Source organism: Manacus candei, unplaced genomic scaffold (genome assembly GCF_025592945.1).
Source record: "Manacus candei isolate 608988 ecotype Guabito, Panama unplaced genomic scaffold, ASM2559294v1 h1tg000037l, whole genome shotgun sequence".
Classification (NCBI taxonomy): Eukaryota; Metazoa; Chordata; class Aves; order Passeriformes; family Pipridae; genus Manacus; species Manacus candei.
The window spans coordinates 7,006,263-7,024,855 of record NW_026138085.1 but is presented as its reverse complement, the minus strand read 5'-3'; the positions used below and the strand labels follow the sequence as shown (position 1 = coordinate 7,024,855).

The 18,593-nt window shown below is 45.9% G+C and overlaps 1 protein-coding gene across 1 annotated transcript in view; it reads right to left on the bottom strand.

The window, feature by feature from the left end:
• Nucleotides 1–18,306, bottom strand: part of NR3C1 (nuclear receptor subfamily 3 group C member 1) — a 61,553-nt gene extending 43,247 nt beyond the window's left edge. Inside the window, exons 1-2 of the mRNA XM_051794218.1 lie at nucleotides 18,148–18,306; nucleotides 14,985–16,173 (exon numbers count right to left, since the gene is read on the bottom strand). Of these exons, the coding sequence (XP_051650178.1) occupies nucleotides 14,985–16,159 (1,175 nt within the window). The 5' untranslated portion in view covers nucleotides 16,160–16,173; nucleotides 18,148–18,306. The remainder of the gene's footprint in view (nucleotides 1–14,984; nucleotides 16,174–18,147) is intronic.
• Nucleotides 18,307–18,593: the final 287 nt, after the last annotated feature.

Genomic DNA, 18,593 nt, shown 5'->3' with positions numbered 1-18,593 from the left:
ACATGCCCTGGAGCAGAGCAGCAGCCAGGGAGGATGGGGCCACTGGCTGCTCCTAGTCTGGTCTCACTTACAGGCATGAAAAAGTCTTCAAAGTACCAGCTGGAGAAGCCAATAATTCACATTTTAACAGCAGCCTCTACCAACGCAGCGTCTAGTCGTCAGCTTGTTTGTATTACTCTAAATTTTCACATGTTGTACAAGGGTAAGTCCAAGTAATTAATACTCTGCAGTATCTGCACAATGACTTTCTATTGGAAAGAACTGGAAAAACCCTCAACACCATTCCCTGCTTCAGCATCAAGAACAGCTTTACTAACTAAAATTACAATTCTGGGAAAACTTACAGATTCATCATCATGGGAAATGATGATGAATGTGTTACAGCAGTAACACAATGTACTGCACACAAGGAGAATGTATGAAAAGGGACCTGGTCAGGCCTCTCAGATCAGCTGGTGGGATCCCACAGATCTTCCCGACAGCACGGTCTGCACCTCCAGACTCAACAAGAGCATATTCCAAACACACACAACTGCACATGGGAAATAAGAACCAGCTCCTTCCCCACAGTCAATTTTCTCAGTTTGGAAACCCCCGACATTAATGCACCCATGAAATGAGGAGTTGGGAAGTACCAGAGCACACTGCTACCACAGGAACAACAAACTCGATCACCTTCCCTGGGAAAGGGTGATTAGAGATATGAGAGCACCGAGTTCTATCCTTTGTTGCCAGAAAAATCAAGAAAAATTAGCTAATGGAATGGCTAAAACATGGTCAATGTCTCATTTTTCTTGAAGGACAACGTATGCTGCATTTGGAAAAATCACTTCTTAAGATTACATTTAAATTAAAAATTTGTATTAATCCTATTAAACTTATATTTACACTATTTACTACAAATATATTGCAGTTAAGCTGGAGAGAAAGCAGAGATGTTAAGTGAGAAGAATTCTGATTTTTGTCAGACTGGGATTTGGCTGCTTTTGGTGGCAGATCCACAGCAGCAGCACAGGAGGGAAAACAATTCCTCAGTGCTGGTACAACAATCCAAAGTGTGTGGGGACGACAGGGACAGCCCAGGAAATTATTGACGATAATATGTATGACAGAGTAACCCATCTTTATAACAGAAGATTTTAATTTCCTAAATGTCTCTGGAACGATGACTACAGCGTGAAACAAGTGAAGGATGGCTTTCAAGCCCGTAGGAATTTTCCCCAGGCAGCAGCTGGAAGAGCTTGCTTCTCATAATCACCTTGATTTATTTGCAATTTTAAAGACAAAATGAAGTATGGAATATAAAACAAGGGGTAGGGGGAATACACACCCATGTATTAAAAATGAGGAAAGGAAAAAATGTTGTGCAGGAAGACATCACCGCAACCACCCCGGATTTCCCATTCTCTCCCCTCCATTTTGGCTGTTTATCTTGATGACATTTGGGGGCGATTTCTTAAGCACTGGAGACAAACATATCAACAAAACTGCTCTGGTAGCAAATTAAGAACATATCGGGCCCCCTCTCCCCCCACGACCAGGCAGTACTGAAGGGACAGCGCTCGGACACAAGCGCACCAAGGCTCGTGGAATACAGCCATGGGTTGTTCCCTTCATCCTTGGTAATAAAACCCTTCATCCTTTTGAGCTGCTCCTGCACAGTGAGGTAAGGGCTTCCCAAAACTATCGGTGACAACCCATAACCCCTCCCGAGTCCCAGCTGCCAGCTCCGAGTTCCATACTGTGCAAGCAATGCATAGATAATATTCCCCAGGCTCACAGCCTCACATTTTCCAGCTGGAGCTCCCCCTCCGCTCGACTCTGTGCTCCCGGTGCTTTCAGAGATTTCTAACCTGGCACTCACTACCCAAAATAGCTCCATATCAGCTAACCCAGAAATCTCTCCACATGCTCCCTTTCCAGGCCCCGGCTCAGCACTGACCCTCAGGGAACCAGGCAGGTGACTCCTCATCCTGAAAAGCCACCCCTAAATCCTGCCCTTCACTTCCGACTCTCTCTGGACAACAAAAGAACCGCTCTTCCAGTCCCATGACAACTTGGGTGAGGCGGGGGTTGTTGGGTTCTTTCTTTTTAAATGGCCTCTGGCAAGGAAGAGGGTCAAAGTCCCAAAGGAAAAAAAAATAAATCAAATCTATTCAGGTCGATTGGATTTACAGCTCACTGACAACCTCACAGCGACCCAGGACTGAGGTGGTGTTTTTCTTCCAGGAGCAAGGATGGCTCTTTCGCAAGAGACTCCACGTGCTCAGTGACTTACAGGTTTGTAACCTACCCTTCTGCCAAGGGCTGAAGTTGGGCTCACCAACCCACAGCGCTCCAGGTCCTATGGAACTTCAGGTCCCCCAGCAGCCCCATCACAGTGGCTGGTTCATCAAAGAGGACATCTTTGCAGGCTGGCAGATCCTTCAAGGCTGCTGGGCAAATGCCACCCAGATTCAGCAGATCCCTAACACTGCACTGACTCCTCGTAGATGTCCCTCAGCCCCATGGAGCTCTCCCTGCCCACACTGAAGGATCCCAGACCATCTGCCAGCAGCTGCATCAGGCTCCGGGTATCCTTTGCCCACTCACCACCCCATCTCCTTCCACTGCTTCCCACCCGGGTGGTCTGCACATCTGCCTGCTGGGTAAAAATAGAATGTTTTGGATGTTTTTGATAAAATTTGCAACTGTAACTTTGCTATTTGCATGAAGTTTTAGGGCTTCCCTTGTTCCCTCGGTTTCATTTTGAAATCAGGACAGCAGTTTTATGAGGTCCACGCCTTGAAATGCTGCATGCAGGAAGCCAGTGCTGGTAGCACTTCTGAATGCTTGGAAAGATTCAAAGAGCTGAATGCTGCATTTCCTTTAAAGCTCTTCCTCAGTTCCGAGGCTGGGGTCAGCCAGGAATAGAAACCCAGTCACTTCCTCCTCCCCACTGGTATGGTGTGTGACTGAACCAGAGCTTTGATCTGCAACACGGAACAAACTAAGGCACAAAAATAAATGGACTTAGCAACCTCTTGATTGTTATTTAATAAAATATCAGCTGTGCCAACCTTAAATGTGTTAAAAGAGCCTTTAAAAATTTATCTCTGAAGTGATAAAATAAGTCCAAGCTCATTTGTCAAACCAGTTGCTCTGGTTGGAAAGTAGCTGTCAAGTACCTCGATGACTCAGGATGTCGCCATGCAGGCATCCTAATATTAACTGCTCCCTTCAATAGGAACTGAAAAAGGAAAGTTCTGCTACCCAAAATACAGAACTCCGAGCACGCAGGATTTTACAACACTTACATTTTATAGGAGGGAGTTTGAGCATTAAATTCCATTTCTATTAAATCGTGCACACAACTTGCAAATCACCTGGTACCGCATTAGAACAGATTTGTCTTCTCCAGCTATGGAGACTAATTCAGCACAGAACTCGTTAGATGGGTTTTGTTAAAAAACGTGTCCAAGGAGCTTCCTTGGCAGTTCAGAAAATGGCAGATGTGCAGGGCTTAGCAGAAACACGTGGTCAGGAAGGGCAGAATTCATAAAGCGACACGAAAATGAAACCAAGGGACCTCAAACGACAGCAGGACTCAGATCCTACACCAGATAACCTCCCACACAGTCAGGGTGGCCAAACGACCTCTCAGAAACCTGGGCTAGGCTGGGACAAAGTAGGTCAGCAAAAAGGCTTTCGGTGAAAAACGGATTAAAGTAACAGCTCTATTCCAGCACCGAGGGAGAATGAGGGAGAATGTATTTGTGATCCAGGATCATGTCTATGCTTTGTGCTGCTTCAAATAACAGAGAGTATAAATTTAATGTTCCGTTTTCCTTTAAACCTGAAGCTTATCAGTATTGTTTTGTCAAAACAAATAACCCAAAAAGAATTACAAGTCTCCCCTTTCCCCCAAAAGGGATTACATAATTTATAAATCAAAAGGTAAAGATGTAAAATCATTCTCTACAAACTGATTTTAATCTATGTTTGAAAATCCCAGTAAGGTAGTGAAAACAACTTGCTTAATTTATTTTCATGTAAGTATTAACTTACAACCTTTCACTTTTTATTTTTTTATTTTATTCCCTTGTCAACCACTCTTTTCACATACAGCACATATTACTCTCTTCAATACAGTAATTTAGCATATTAGTAAGATCTAATCCTACTGAGTTGAATGAAAATACAGTAAATTAGTAATTTCTTTTACAGAAATTGAAGTATTAAGAAGAAGTGGTGTGAAACTTCAGCCTCATCACAGATGTTTTCTGCTGGAATCTAGAGATGAGATCATCTAACCAGAGCTGATCACAGAAATAAATAAATGAAAACAGCATACTAAAAATAATTTGTATCTCTTCTGGAGTTTCCTTATCAAGATCTTAAAACATTTTAACGTTTGAATTTTAAAGTTGAAATTTGGTAACGGTTTCTTGCATTCACGAAACAACTGTTTCACAGAGATGAATCTGTTTCTGACGGTACTTAAAGCAAAACCACCTAATTTCTTTAGGCCATTTTAAACCATCCCCCCACTGCCAGATATAACTCAGGATAGTCTTTAACTCCATCTCTTACCACCAAAATTTCTTTATCTTCTGGTTTTGAGCAGAAACTCCTCCCCTCATCCACCTTCTCCCACCCAGTCATTTCCCAGCCAGATGTGTCCATCTGGCAGATGTGTCCATCACCTCCATCAGGGCTGCAGCCCCTCTGACCCAGAAAAGGGCTGTACAGCCACATAGGGTCCTAAATCTGCAGCAACACAGCCCTGACACCACTGTCTGCTCTTCCCACTTTTAGTTTCCCTTCGAACACATGAGGTACAGCCCCATCTCTTACATATAACCTCTTGCCCTCCATTCTTGAGTCTCACTTGGGTTATGGAGGGGCGACACATCTGCCCAGAAACCGCCGAGTCGGCAGCTTGGCCAGACTTGGTTTGATGGGCTCCAACACGAACATCTTGCTGTGAGCGATGGCCCCACCACCTACACACACAGATCTCACCCCAGCACACCAGCAAGTGTCAGTCTCCCCCTGTTTACCCCACAGGGCCATGGCCATTTCAGTTTCTGTTTGGTGCAAGCTCTGCCTTGCCACTTGTTGACACAAAAAAGGTCAGCTAGGAGGAATTTCTTCACTGAAAGGGTTGTCAGGCATTGGAAGGGGCTGTCTAGGGAAGGTGGTGGAGTTACCATCCCTTGGAGGTGTTCAAGGAACGACTGGACGTGGCACTCTAGTCTGGTTGACGAGGTAGTGATTGTTCACAGGTTGGACTCCATGATCTTGGAGGTCTTTTCCAACCTCAATGACTCTTCGAGTCTTTTTGGAAGAGGTTTTTATTACAGGGTACAAAGACAGCACAGGCCAAGTTTGGGGGGCACCAAAGGCCCCTCTAATGCCCTCACTGGGGTCAATGCCAACGCTTACCAACATCCTTCTCTAGGTACCAGCTTACATGCTCTGTGTTGGCACTGTCTGGTTTCCACCTTTCCTGAAAACTCAGCTCCCTGCCCAACAGAGAGGGCTCCACAGTCCCCTCCCACCTCTCTCTTTTCCCACAGCCAACTTCTGACTTCAGCCAACTCACCTGCTGGTTTAACCCTTGTTCTAAGTAAAGTTTTTCCCACTGATTAAAGACCAATTTACAAAGAATTCTAGCACCCAGAAGGAATCTGATTTAGTCATTCATACATATTGTTATTATTTCAATAAACATTTTATTATCTTACTAAAATTAAACTGTGAAGTGAAATACCATATTCCTTCACACATATCCAGCATCCAAAACCTATTCTGGATACCAAGTTTGCAATCTCCAATTTTTAAAGCCTTTTAAATGCCTGTCATCAGATAAGACTTTTTCTTATATTGGCTTATATTCTAACCTGCTCCACGTTTTAAGAGAACCACAACGCAGAGTTCTTTATTAAAAAAAAAGTCTAATTATACCTACAAGTACACCACTTTCATAGGGAATAATGCATTTAATTTGGGAGAAATTCATACATAACACAATATTAACAGAAATTCAACAGGTAAAACAAACCATCAGAGGTCCCAGAAGCAAAGGTAAGCCACAGAAAACATTTAACAGAGAAAACAACATCCTGGTAATATGAAACTGCAATCAATATGCAGACTGAAATCAGACATGAAACTATCAAGTCTGCAGGTCCTTTTTTTTTTCTTTTTTTGAAGTTAACATGCCTGGACTGTGTTCTTGCACAACAAATCCCCACACGTGCATGCAGCATATGCACGTTTTCAGCACTGATTTATTCAAAGCCTTTGCTGATGGCTTTAGGAAGTTAATTACTTCAGAAAGGTAAGAGTAAACTCATAGAAAAAAATCCTAAAATAAGCAAAAGCTAAAAATATGCAGGTACACAGTAATGGACAGAGTGCCTGTGATAGGTCTGCTGTTTAAAAGATATGGTGTAAATATAATGCATTTATACTATCTTACCAAATGAAAAGCTACAGAAATCATAAATAAAATTAAGTGTTTAACACATTACAGCTGTATCCACATGTCTTGTTTTTAAGTGATGGGACAGACCCCACAACCCTTTCCTGACACTGCATCCATTGAAATGTCAAATTCCTCCACAGTCAAACCATGTACTCTCCTCTCTTAAAGGTGTCAGTAGATGAATTACAAGGAGTCTGGCACAGGAGCAGCTCCAGCACAGCCTCCTCAAGTCCAATGGCACCCTCTGTTCCCATTCCCCACCCCAAACACCCCAGAGAGGCTCCTGTTCTCCTGCTGATGCTCCATCATGAGGCCATTGGCACTCACACCATCGGACACGCTGGCAGTGCGGTCCTGGCACAGCTCCCCGTCGGCACAGAGTCGTACCAGACCCTATTACCACATCCCTACACACAATCACACCAGGCAAGCAGGTTCTCCAGGCCGTGACAGCAAAAATAAACCACATGAGCTGCTCTTTTCTGTCACTGATTCCAGGCTTGGCTCAGGGCAGAGCAGCCCGCAGCAGAGTGGACCTGCTGGAGTTTGGCAACAAAAATCACACAGGACCCCAAAACTTCACACTGGTGCTCTCAAAGTAGGTGGTAATGGCAGAGGAAGCCATGGAGATACCACGCAGAGCTTGGAGAGCTCCTGAAGGGTTGAAGTCCAAAGCAAGGCCAGGCGCGCACACGCCCTAAGCAGCTGTGTCCTTCCCAGATGGGAAAGAGGAGAGCCACCAAAGTCTTCTCTCGTCATACCCAATTCACACAGCTGGAAAGGAGCCATGTAATGGCTGGAGGATCCTCATCCAAGACCAAAACCTCATTTTCTAAAAATTTCACAGAATTTCTAACCACAGACATCCCGTTTTCACATTCCTTTCGTCAGCGAGACGCAGGCAAGCTACTGCCCACTTGTGAACAAAGAGGTCATCCCTGTTCCAACCCCTCTTCTCCATGAGTACAGCCAGGAGAAGCAGGTATTCAAATATTCAGAGACAGCAATACACACATTAAACTCCCCAAATCACCCTCGCCCCCAAGTTTCTAATAAGAAAAGACCAAAGTGCCCGATGCAGCCAGACCACAACAGATCTTTTGGATAAGGACAACAACAAGACCTTTCCCAGTTTTCCTTTGATCCTGAGATCAAAGTATCAGATCTCAGATCCTCCAAAAAAACCCAAACAAAACAAAAAAGAAAACCAAGCCACTCTTATTATTTGCTTACTTGAATCAACTACGTACCTCATTGATACTTCATTATTTGCTCTTCCCTGACACCACGGCACATTTCTGAGTTTCCCAGGCAGTATTTTGAGACAAACTACTCATTTGTGCCCTCATTTCTCTTTTAAACTCACATCCTGAGCAGTACTTTCTAACTTTAAACTTAGCTACACAAATAAAAGCAACCAGAAATAAGAAGTATCTGAATGAAGCAACACAAGAGTAAATGGTGCCCCGCTGCTCCCAAGTTTCACATTAAATCTTCTGGGACTGTGGTACAGAAATTTGATGATCTCCAGCTGTTTTCTGACACACAGTAACTGTACAAACATATTACAAATAGTATGAAGAATGTATTACTGTATAATCCAATATGAAACTCAGTTTCTTTACTAAATTACAGTAGCAGTGAACTGAATTCAAGAAAGATGTGATCATTATTTTAGAAATCGTTCCCCAGCAGTTTTGCCTTTGCAATCTCAAAAAAAAAAAAAAAAAAAAGAAAGATATTTGATGAAAAAGTGGAACTTGTGTATGATATTGCATCACCACAACAAAATATCAGTAGTTTGTTGGATATCAATTTTCAAAAGTGCCTCAGGATTGTCATTTTCTAGGACAATTTAGTATGGACTGAGAGCTCTTTAGGTACAGCTGGAATATGGATGTTTCATGGTGACCAACTGACACAAGAACATATTAAGAGGGCAGTTGGCTGGTACAGAAATGTTCTCCACACAAGATGTCGATATGACTTCTGAAGAGCACAATTTCCTCCAGAAATCCACACAATTGTGGTGATTATTGATTTAAGGCACTGGTATTATAAAACTCTACGTGATATCCTGGGTAAGTAACATCGTGTCCTGGAATCCAAACTCGTGTCTCACACATGAGCAACAAGCAAACCTGACATCATCTCCATTCCAAAACCCAACTCCAGGTGCTTGCCAGCATTACCTCTCCTGAAGGAAGAGCTTGGGAAGCTGCAGCTGCATGTCCCTGCTCCTGCCAAACGCACCTCTGGCACACGTGAGGCAGCCGGGTGATACACCTGGCAAGGCAGGCCACAGGCAGCAGAAGGAAAATCTTTTGTCATGGTATATATAATTCTATTTCAAGCCATACAGGGCATGGTTTGAGCAGAAGGAGACACTGCTTCAGCCAGGGATGGAATTCCAGCAGAAAACGTCACGGCAGAGGCAAGCGTGAGCTGAGTCAGGTCAGAATGCAGGAGGGACGGGCAGAATATCACACCTTTGGAGTGAAGGTGAGGTAAGAAGGTAAGTCTCTAGGAGAGACACAGTAATTGTGCTAAATTGTCTTCCCAACTCAACATGACACTTCTGGAGGCACAATTACTCACCCCTCCAGTAAGTACTAAGGCGCCGGGCTGGTTACACACGGGAAACCCACACGTCCGTGTTCTCCTGGCCAAAGGCACCAAGAGCTGCACATCCAGAGTCTCCCAGTTTCCTTTTAATTAAGTCTGTGATACCCAAACTCCTCCAACACACAGATGGGGCATACTTTGTGCAGATCACCCTCTGCTGACATCCTTTTGCAGGTGGACCAGCAATGCAACAGTCACAATTTGTCTCACCCTCACAACTGGGCAAAGAAACTGTAGATTTTGCGTTTCATTTTTTCCCACAGATACCCAAATGAGCTGCTCCAGAGTCGGTGCCAAGACAATGAGCTGAAATTACTTTTTTTGCATGTGTCATCTATTCCAGCTGTACTGGTTCACTCCTGTCCCAGGGGGATGAGGCCATCCACTGACAGCATCTGACCAGTATTTCCAGAACCCAGCACTGAGAACAGGATTAACTCCTGGTCTGCGAGTGCCTTGGCTATTTAAGCAAAGGCTGTATTATAAATGGGTATCAATGGATATCACACTACAGTGAATCAGCTAGAAAACCACTGGGATGAGAACAATAATCTGTACATGCCACAGTGCCACACACTAATACTTCAGTAAATAAGATTAAAGTTTGTGTATACTGGAGGCTCTGGGAGACAAAGGCTGGAAAACTAAAGACAGCTTAATCCAAGCTCCCTGAGCCTGGTGCACAGCATTCAGCACACTGAAATATTCTTCCCAGAAATTACATTGCTGCACACATGTTCATTCTGTGTTTCTATGAACAGTTCCAAGCTGATCACTTTCGGAAGGCATTTCCAAGTTCATTTTTGTACGACAGAGGTGACACACTTGCAGTTATTTTAACAGCATAAACCCAAGACAATTGTAACTACGGCTCTACAAAGCTCTCCCATTGCTCGTAACTTGGATTGAAAACAGGATTTATTGGAATGTTGTTTACCTCAAGACTAACGCCTTTAGAACTGTCTGAAGAACACATGTTATGCTAGACCAGCATATTAGGGTGGGACAGTGGCCCAGGCAGCATTCACCTACCCCAAAAATGAATAGAGTTGTGTCTCCAATACTTCACAAGCAAGAGTTTGGGGAGGAGAAGAGTTAGTACCCCGCTGAGCAGCAGCTCTAAAAGGGGATCCAGGAAGACAGAAGGACTTGGGAACCTTTTACATCATAAAAATAATTCCACTTTGCAGTTACTTATACATGTAGAAGAGGCACAGCTTGTTCATTTCCAAAATGAGCAACAACAATCAAAGAAGGAAAATTTGCTTCCCAAGGACAAATTGCTCTCACAGTGTAAAAATCATACAGGTAAATATACCAATAAAGTCATCATGGTAAATATATAATGTAGGAGTTGTGTAACACCTGTATTTCACATTTCTGAGAAGATTCGTGAGTACGGTTCGTTCAACTACAGCTCTGCCTTCACTGGCAGCAGGAGAGTACAAGAGGTTCAACCATGAAGATAGATTAAAAAACCTGAATGGACAACAACAAAAATCAGCTTATTTTATAAGCTAGAATTCAGTTTCAAATAGAGGTCATTATAAAGGGAAATAAATTAGCACCATTTAACAGTTTGGGTTCGACTACTCAGCAATCAGCTCAATGAGAGGATCAGCCAAAATTGGGAAAAGTGGGTCACATCTTACATGACCTCTCATTTACCTGGCTACCTTCTCACAGCACCTTAGAACACATTCTGCAGGACATTCCTGACTCACCCCTTTCTGCCAAAACAACTGGACTTTTTGCCATGCCTTTCCAGACTCAAACCCCAAGTACAGTATTACATTAAGCTGACAAATCACAACACAGACTGCTGGAACCCCAAGCACTCCAAATAACATGTCTGGGTTTCATATCAAAATAGAATTATTAAAAAAGACCCGATTCCGGATGTCCCATACATTATATACTGCTGAGTCAGGCAGCACTTAAAGCACTGCATCCAGCCCTGCCAAGCCACCAGCCTTGGCCACCAGCCGAGTGAAACAAAGCGGGAAGACAAACGGACAACTGACCTTTACCACTGCTGGCAAACAATCCCTTTTTTCCCCTTCCTTCTGGTACAACACCTGAGTCCAAGAAGAATCCCAGTTCAGGAGTGAGGACAGAAAAGTAACTTCTGGAAGCAAGGCTTTGGACCGTGACCGACCAGCAAAACTTCTCACCCTTCCAGACTCTCCTCCTCTTTAACGGCTTCTCTCAGCTCTTGCCCTTTCTTAAACTTCCTTAATGATCCTTATCCCCCACAAGCTTAAGTACTAGGAATGATTTCAACTGTAATAAGAGAAGCCGTAACACTGCCAGTGGGGCCCAGTTTCTGTGAATTCTGGCTACAGACTCAGAGCAAGAACACAGAGCAAACTCTGCATCGCTGGGCCAGTTTCCCCATGTCCTTCTCTCTCTCCGCAACAAGCCACATCTCCAGGAAACCAGAGGAATAGGAGCTGAGCAATGGATTTAATGTATATACCACGCAAGAGCCCTATGAGTGTGTGTTGCTAAAATCATTTCCTTAAAATTGAAGAATTTTACCTGCAATAAATCACTAGTAACATCCCATTGGAGACAGACCCCAGCAAACCCTCCAGTTATTCAGTGAAGCGTTTACCAAATGCTTTCAGTGTGATTTACTCCTCTCCCAGCTGCTGTCTCACGGCCATTAAAGAAAATCTAAGGCAAACTCCCTCCATTAGCCTACTTTTTTCCTCCCTTCTGTTCTATCCACCTTTTCTGTTCTCAACGCTTGGAGACCCCAAAGTGAGCCCAGACGAAGCCCTCCCGCCAGCCAGAGCCTCCCTGCTGCTCAAGATCTGGGGTTTCAGGAGCTGCACCTCAATGTTTTACCGTCAGAATCTGCACATCAGCACAAGCACTGGCTGACAATTCCACAGACAGCAATTTATTGATCATTGCCAATTCATTCCCATTAATCAAATTCCTGAAGTTTGCATTCTGCTTGTTAACTTTAGAATCCCTCCTGCTGCTCTCTAAAATTGATTAGTTTTCTCAGGCCTGATTATCGCTTGTCTCATTAAAGCCAGCATGCTGTGCTATCCTTAGAAGCAAAACCACTCAAAAATGGCATGACATCAATTCCAGCTTGTGTGGATATAAAGAGACATTCCAGGCTTCCCATTAAATAGGCAGATTAAATACAACCTGAACACCAGGACTGAACCGCAGCTTTTCTTCCCATATGCTCAGTCTATAATTATTATGTTATTAATAGCCAAATAATTCTCCCAACACCAAGAAATATTTCCTATTGGAACCTAAGCATCTCAAAATCCTGGCCTCCACCTCTCACAATTAGTACCTAAAAAAAACAGACCACGGGAACCTGGCAAGAGAGTCCTTCCTTTGTTTCTAAAACAAATGCCAATTTTGTTAAGTCTTCTGCAAGAAAAACAAGCAAACCCACAAAACATCACCTTAAACTAACCCAGTTTAGACCAAATATTTCTGACAAGGTTCAGGAAGAAAGAGAAATCCTGCATCAAACCCAGGGTTTATTAGTATCCCAAACATTGTGAAAAGAAAATGGAATTGCCTGAATGTTATGGAAGCAAACCCAAACAATGATGTTTTTAGAAGTGGACGTCACAGTTTCAGCGTATAAAAATCCTCGGGAAGGAAGAACAGCTTCCATAAAGCTGAGAATAATGAATTTTTATGCAAAACCCAACTAGAAGCCACCTCAAAATTCTTTACACATTCCATAAGGAAAAAAAAAAATCCATTATCTTACAGCAAAAAGGAAGCAATAAAATATAAGACGACCCTGCAGGAAGCAAGAACGTCAACACTTGAGGCCCAGCGTGGATAACACCCGGCAGCGGTGGAGGCAGCTGGTGCCGGTGCTGCCGGGACATTCCCAGGACGTTCCCTGGGCTGTCCCGGGAGCTCCTCCAGGCTCTGCCGGCCATCCCCACACTCCTGCCCATCGCCGCCTGCCCCCGCCAACACAAACACCCTCCCAAAATTGCTCCACAGAGCACTGATAACATCTCCTGCTGCTGGCCGTTTCCCTGCAGGATCAGCCCACGTTAGCAGCCTGAGTGGGATCTTCATCCCTCCAGGATCAGACATACGGGACAGAACACTGGTGTTTAAAATTCCCCAAAGCTGGACAAACATCTCTGTGTATGCTGGGCTCTGCCCACACAGTTCTGCAAAACATAACCAATGTAGCAACTCCCAGAATTATTCCCAAAACTGACATTTCCATTATCTCCAGGGAATCTGTTTAGTTAAACAGTCCCTGAAATCCTCCTCCCCAATGCAGAAATACTTCTTACTTTGATACAGAGTTTACGATTGTCATTAAAGATACAGCAAGAGCAGGGGAAAAAAATCCACCAAAAAACCCCCATGAAACAAACTAACCACAGAATTGCATTGATTATACAGAAGGTGAGCAGAAAGGATTTCTAATCTCTCAAAATAAATAAGGCATGTTCAGTATTCATATATCAAGGTGGAATCTATCCACTAATTTTGATTTTCTTTTCTGGATCCCTTACATTATAAATTGCTTTGAACACTTCAAAGAAAAAAAAGCACATACTGATGACAAAAATCAAAATCTATGAAAGAAATTGAGAATGAAAGCAAGCTCAAAGTTGCCCTCCTAAAACAAAGGGGAAATCTTCACCCACCTCATTCCAACCACGGGAAAAGGGAACAAATATCATGCAGGGAGAGCCCCGGGACTGGCAGGGAACACCCTGGGGATCAATTGCCAGCAGGGCAATAAAACCCAGAAAGTTAAACCAGATACTTCATTAAAAGCCTACAAATACTGGGTTTATGTATAGGGACTTGTAGAGCCATTTTCTAACAGACTCCAAAGCAAAATCCTCTGCCTCCATGGAGGCCAAACACTGCTCTTTCAAGTAGTTGTTCAAACACAGGACAGCTGAGGAAAACATACAAGTGGGTATTCATACTGAAAACTTAAAACTAGGAGTTCACACGGAAATCCTAAGGAAAACTTGCAACGGGGTACCCCTACTGAAAACATACAACTGGCTGTTCCCACTGGAATCAGAACAGAGACGGGCACAGCTGCCCACTGAGCTGCCACGGCCACGTTCACTCCTCAAGGAGTGTCCGACTGGCATATCTGCACCTCTGGATTACTTGTAGAAAACACAACTACCAAGGCACTTGCCACAGGTACTACTAATCAGGTCCCCTAATCCAACCTGCTCCCAAATCCCTCTCCCAGCAGCCCTTCTACCATTCTACTCAAGAGTTTAAATCTGACTGCAAATACTCTTATCTCTTTAAATGCAGTTATTGAACAAGCTGGTGAGTATTTCCCACTCGGAATCTTCTTGTCCATGTAAGGTAAATGTGATACTGAGCACAACAAAAACTCGAGTTCAGCTTAAATGTAATTCTAGAAATTTACCCGGCAACCAAGTTATTTTTGTGCATAACATTTAAGTAACACTAGGAAGGAAAAAAAGCCCACAGTGATTGATCCTCTAACCCTTGGGAACGAAGCAGCTTTTGTATACACTTAAATACTTCCTTCCATACTGTCTGCATATGGATCCTGCTACCACGTACTCAATTTTCCCTTCAGGCAGTATCATGGAAGTTTTATTTTTATTTATTTACTTTTTAAAGCATGCCAGCTCCCCTTCTCTCTTTATCCCTTTAATACCAATAGTTGAGTAGTTGGTCAAAGCTACTGTTGTACTGTGGCAACAAATAAATACTCCCCAGAGAAGTCTGATCAGCCACACGTACCAAACAGAAAAGGAAAAACAGGAAAAAAAGGAAAAAACCCAAACAACAAACCAGCATGCACAGAGCTGTGCTAAACACACTTGTAGCATTTTAATAAATAGCAACAAAAACTAATTACCTTGAATAGCCATTAGAGAAAGCAGGTCTGCCAGAAAGGTTGAGCGTTCCCAGAGGAGCCAACGCGTCGTCCCCCGATCCCTGGCACCTATTCCAATTTTCTGACCCGGCAGGAAGAGATGGAATGATATTAAAAATTGGTTTTTGATCCTGCTGCTGAGAGAGCGATGCAGTATTTAAATCATAGTGGTACATCTGTCCCCCAGAGGTGCTGACACCGTGGATGGAGATGGCCGAGACTTTCGTACCCAGCAGGTTTGACCCGGAGAAGTTGGCCTGGCAGTAAAGTGGGCCCATGTTTTCCTGCTTGATGCCAGGAGTACAGAGTTCAATGAAGTCTTCCTTTTCTGTTTTCACTTGAGGCATTGGCATTTTGGAACTGGGTAAAAGGTCACCATGGTCATTAATTTTAGGTTTAGTGTCAGATAAAATGGGAGGCTTGCAGTCTTCACTGAGATTTCCTTCCAGGAGAAAGGCATCATCTGCAGATATGGGGGACAGCAAACCACCATCATCGAGCAACGGGTCCAGCCGCCACGGGCTCCCGTTGGTCTCCTTGCCAGGCGATACCGGCGGCAATTCTAAATCCTGGAGAATATCCAGGGTGCTTTGGTCTTCAGAGAACAACTTCAAGTTGCCACCATTTGAGCCAACCTGGCTTTGGACTGCAGTTCCCGACTCTAAAGGGACGTTGCGGCCGGCCATGCCCGGGAAATCCGGCTCGAGCGGCACCTCAGAAGACGCGGATCCCTTCGCGTCCTCGGCCAGGCTCGAGGACTTGTTCAAGCTTGCAATACTTTCCTCCAAGAGCCTGAAGTCCGTTTCTCCAGAAGAGATGCCAATTTGGCCCTGGTGCGAAAATCCAAGGTCGTTTCCCATCACTTTTGTGTCTGTTTCACCCATGTACAGTCCCATCGAGAGCGACACTGCCTTGGAAAGGTCTGGCTGAGGCACATTGTTTCCTAATCCTTTCGAAAAGTCAGGCAAAGCAGGTTGCTGACTGGAATCTGACTGAGAAGACGCAGGGAGAGGAGATGTAGACACAGGGGCTTGGACAGTAGCTCCACCCCTGAAGGGTGGATGGAAGTCCATCACGATCCCTCCTTTGGTACTGATGAGAGCATTTTTCCTTGTTTCGTCTTGATCCGACGGGTTAAGCAATTCTTTGGAATCCATTACTTTACCATTAACTATAAAAAGATCAGAAGCAGTCAAAGTTAGCACAGCAAGGACACATTAATAACAGCTTAAAAATAAAAACTCTAAATCTTTCGCCTGGCGAGCCTGGTTCAGCTGCTCTGAGAAGGAAGGCAGGGCAGACTGCGCTATGAGCTGACACGTGCCACGTCCCTCAAACACAGTGCTTGTTTTCAGGGGTTTTAAATTTTTTTTTTCTGTCTTGTCAGGAGGAAGTACATATTTTAAAGTTTTGCTAAATCTGCACACAACTCAAAATCAGCCTACAGCACATGACACCTCTCTGCACGCACTATCCAGCTCTGCCACCCCTCCCTGCCTGAAGGAAGTGTAAGGATTGTTAAAGGACCTGGTTCACAAATTTTGCAAGGTAAATTTCCCTGGTATTTAATTACACCTTGAGCATGGGAGAAGTGCATTTATCACCTTTCCCAGTCAGCTCCCTCACTGCCTGCAGGTCCCTCACTCACAGCAGTACGGAGCCTCCGGAGCCAGCCAGACAGAACCTCCGTGGTTTATTACTCTCCAGAAGTCACACAATCCCCCCACCACAAAACAGCCTTTGCCACCTTCGCACGGGTTCGTTTTAAAATGCAACACACTAATCTTGCAAAAAAACCCGTGCACGATTCTTTAAACACATCTCCAATTTACAAATAAAAGCTAGTTGAAAACAAAGCGGGATTTTTCGTTAGCGTTCAACACTTCACCCGCTCACGGCTACTCTCCAACAAACACACCGAAAACAAATCTCCCAAGTTTCGTCTGTTTGTATTTACTACATTTTCTTCCAGCAGAGAGCATAAATATTTGGAGAACCACTGTAAATTCTTCGGCAAACTTCCTATACAGTACGGCCTCGCACTCAGCGCTCAGCCCGCACCGCCCAGCCCCAGCCCGCGGAGGGGCAATGCCCCAGTTCCAGCCCGGCCACGGCTGCACCCCCCGAGCGCAGTGACCCAACTCACGAGTTTGCAGTCGTCTTAATCATAAACCCGCAGCTCTGCCGCCCATTTTTTCCCCAGCCCCCGACACCGCTGCTATTTCTGTGTGCTAGAGTTAAGGCTCGATCAACAAAAAGGCCCCACGTGTAAAATTTTAAGGTGACCCCGGCGAGCTTTGGTTTGGGGAAATCGTCCCGAGCGGGGGAGGCTCAACGCCAAAACCCTTCGTGGGCCTTCGGCAGCACCTCGCGCGGCCCTGCCGTGTGCCGGGACGAGGGTCCCGGCTGTGTCGTGCCCCGGTTCCAGGGGCGATGGGTCTCCTGGTCGTGTCCAGGGAGCCGCTCTCCTGCCAGCCGGGACACCGACGGGAACGGGGCACCCCTAAACTGCTCGGCTGTTTAAGGTGGACGCCGCAACAGCGACTCGAAAATATATAACTATCTACCACCAGCTTCGCCTATTTCTTTTTCTTTTCTCTTTATTTTTTTTTTTAACACGAAGGGGAGGAAAAATATAGTTATTCCATCTGACAATTCCCCCAATGTCAAAAAAATCCCCAAGGCAGCGAACCATCCAGCGCAGGAAACGTGTCAAAAACCAGCTGCGAGAGTCTGCCCAAAGGAGGAAAACGCTGCAAACACTTAAAACCACCGGATTGCAATAAAATCGCCTTTACAAAGTACAGTTTTCAGAGAAATGTGTCGGGACCTGTTGAGCCGTCTCCTGGCACACCCACTTCTGCAAAACCAGCCCAGCCCGGGGCTCGGCTCCCGCTCCCCCTCCGCGCCCCCCGCTCCCCACGGACACACGCCGGGGCCAAGGGCCGGGGGTCCCCGCTCCCCGCCGCCGGCCCCTGCTCCCGTCCCGCCCCGGGATCCTCCAGGGGGCGGCTCGGCTGAGCTCGCCCCCGCCCCGGGCATTCCTGCGGGGGCGCCGCCGCCGCCGCCCCCCCCCTCCTCGCCTCCTCCCGGGAAGTTCCCGAGGGAGAAGCGCAGCCCCCCGCGGGACCCTCGCCGCCCTTACCTCGTCCGGGGGAGGGCGCTGGGGCTCCTTCAGCCGCCCACGGCCATCGCACCCGCGGCGGGGGGCGGCAGCCGGCTGGGGGGGGAGTCAATAGCTGCCCCTCCGGGGGCCACGGCGGCGACAGCACCGCTCCCCCCGCTGCTGCTCCTGCCGCTGCTCCTCCCGCCGGCCTCAGACCCTGACCCGACCCCGCCCGCCACCGCGGCGCCCCCTCCGTTAATTAGCGCTAATTGCCTCCGCGGACCTCGCCCCCCCCCGCGCTCCCCGCCCCGTCGCTCCGCGGGCAGCGCCGCACTCGGCGGTTCTGCCCCCGCCACAAAATGGAGGACGGCGGCGGCCGCCTCCTCCTCTTCCCCTCCTCCCTCCCTCCTTCCCTCCCTCCCTCCCTCCGCCTCCCCGACGTGCAGAGGGAGTGGAGACAGCCGGCTGCTAGAGGGGCGGCCACC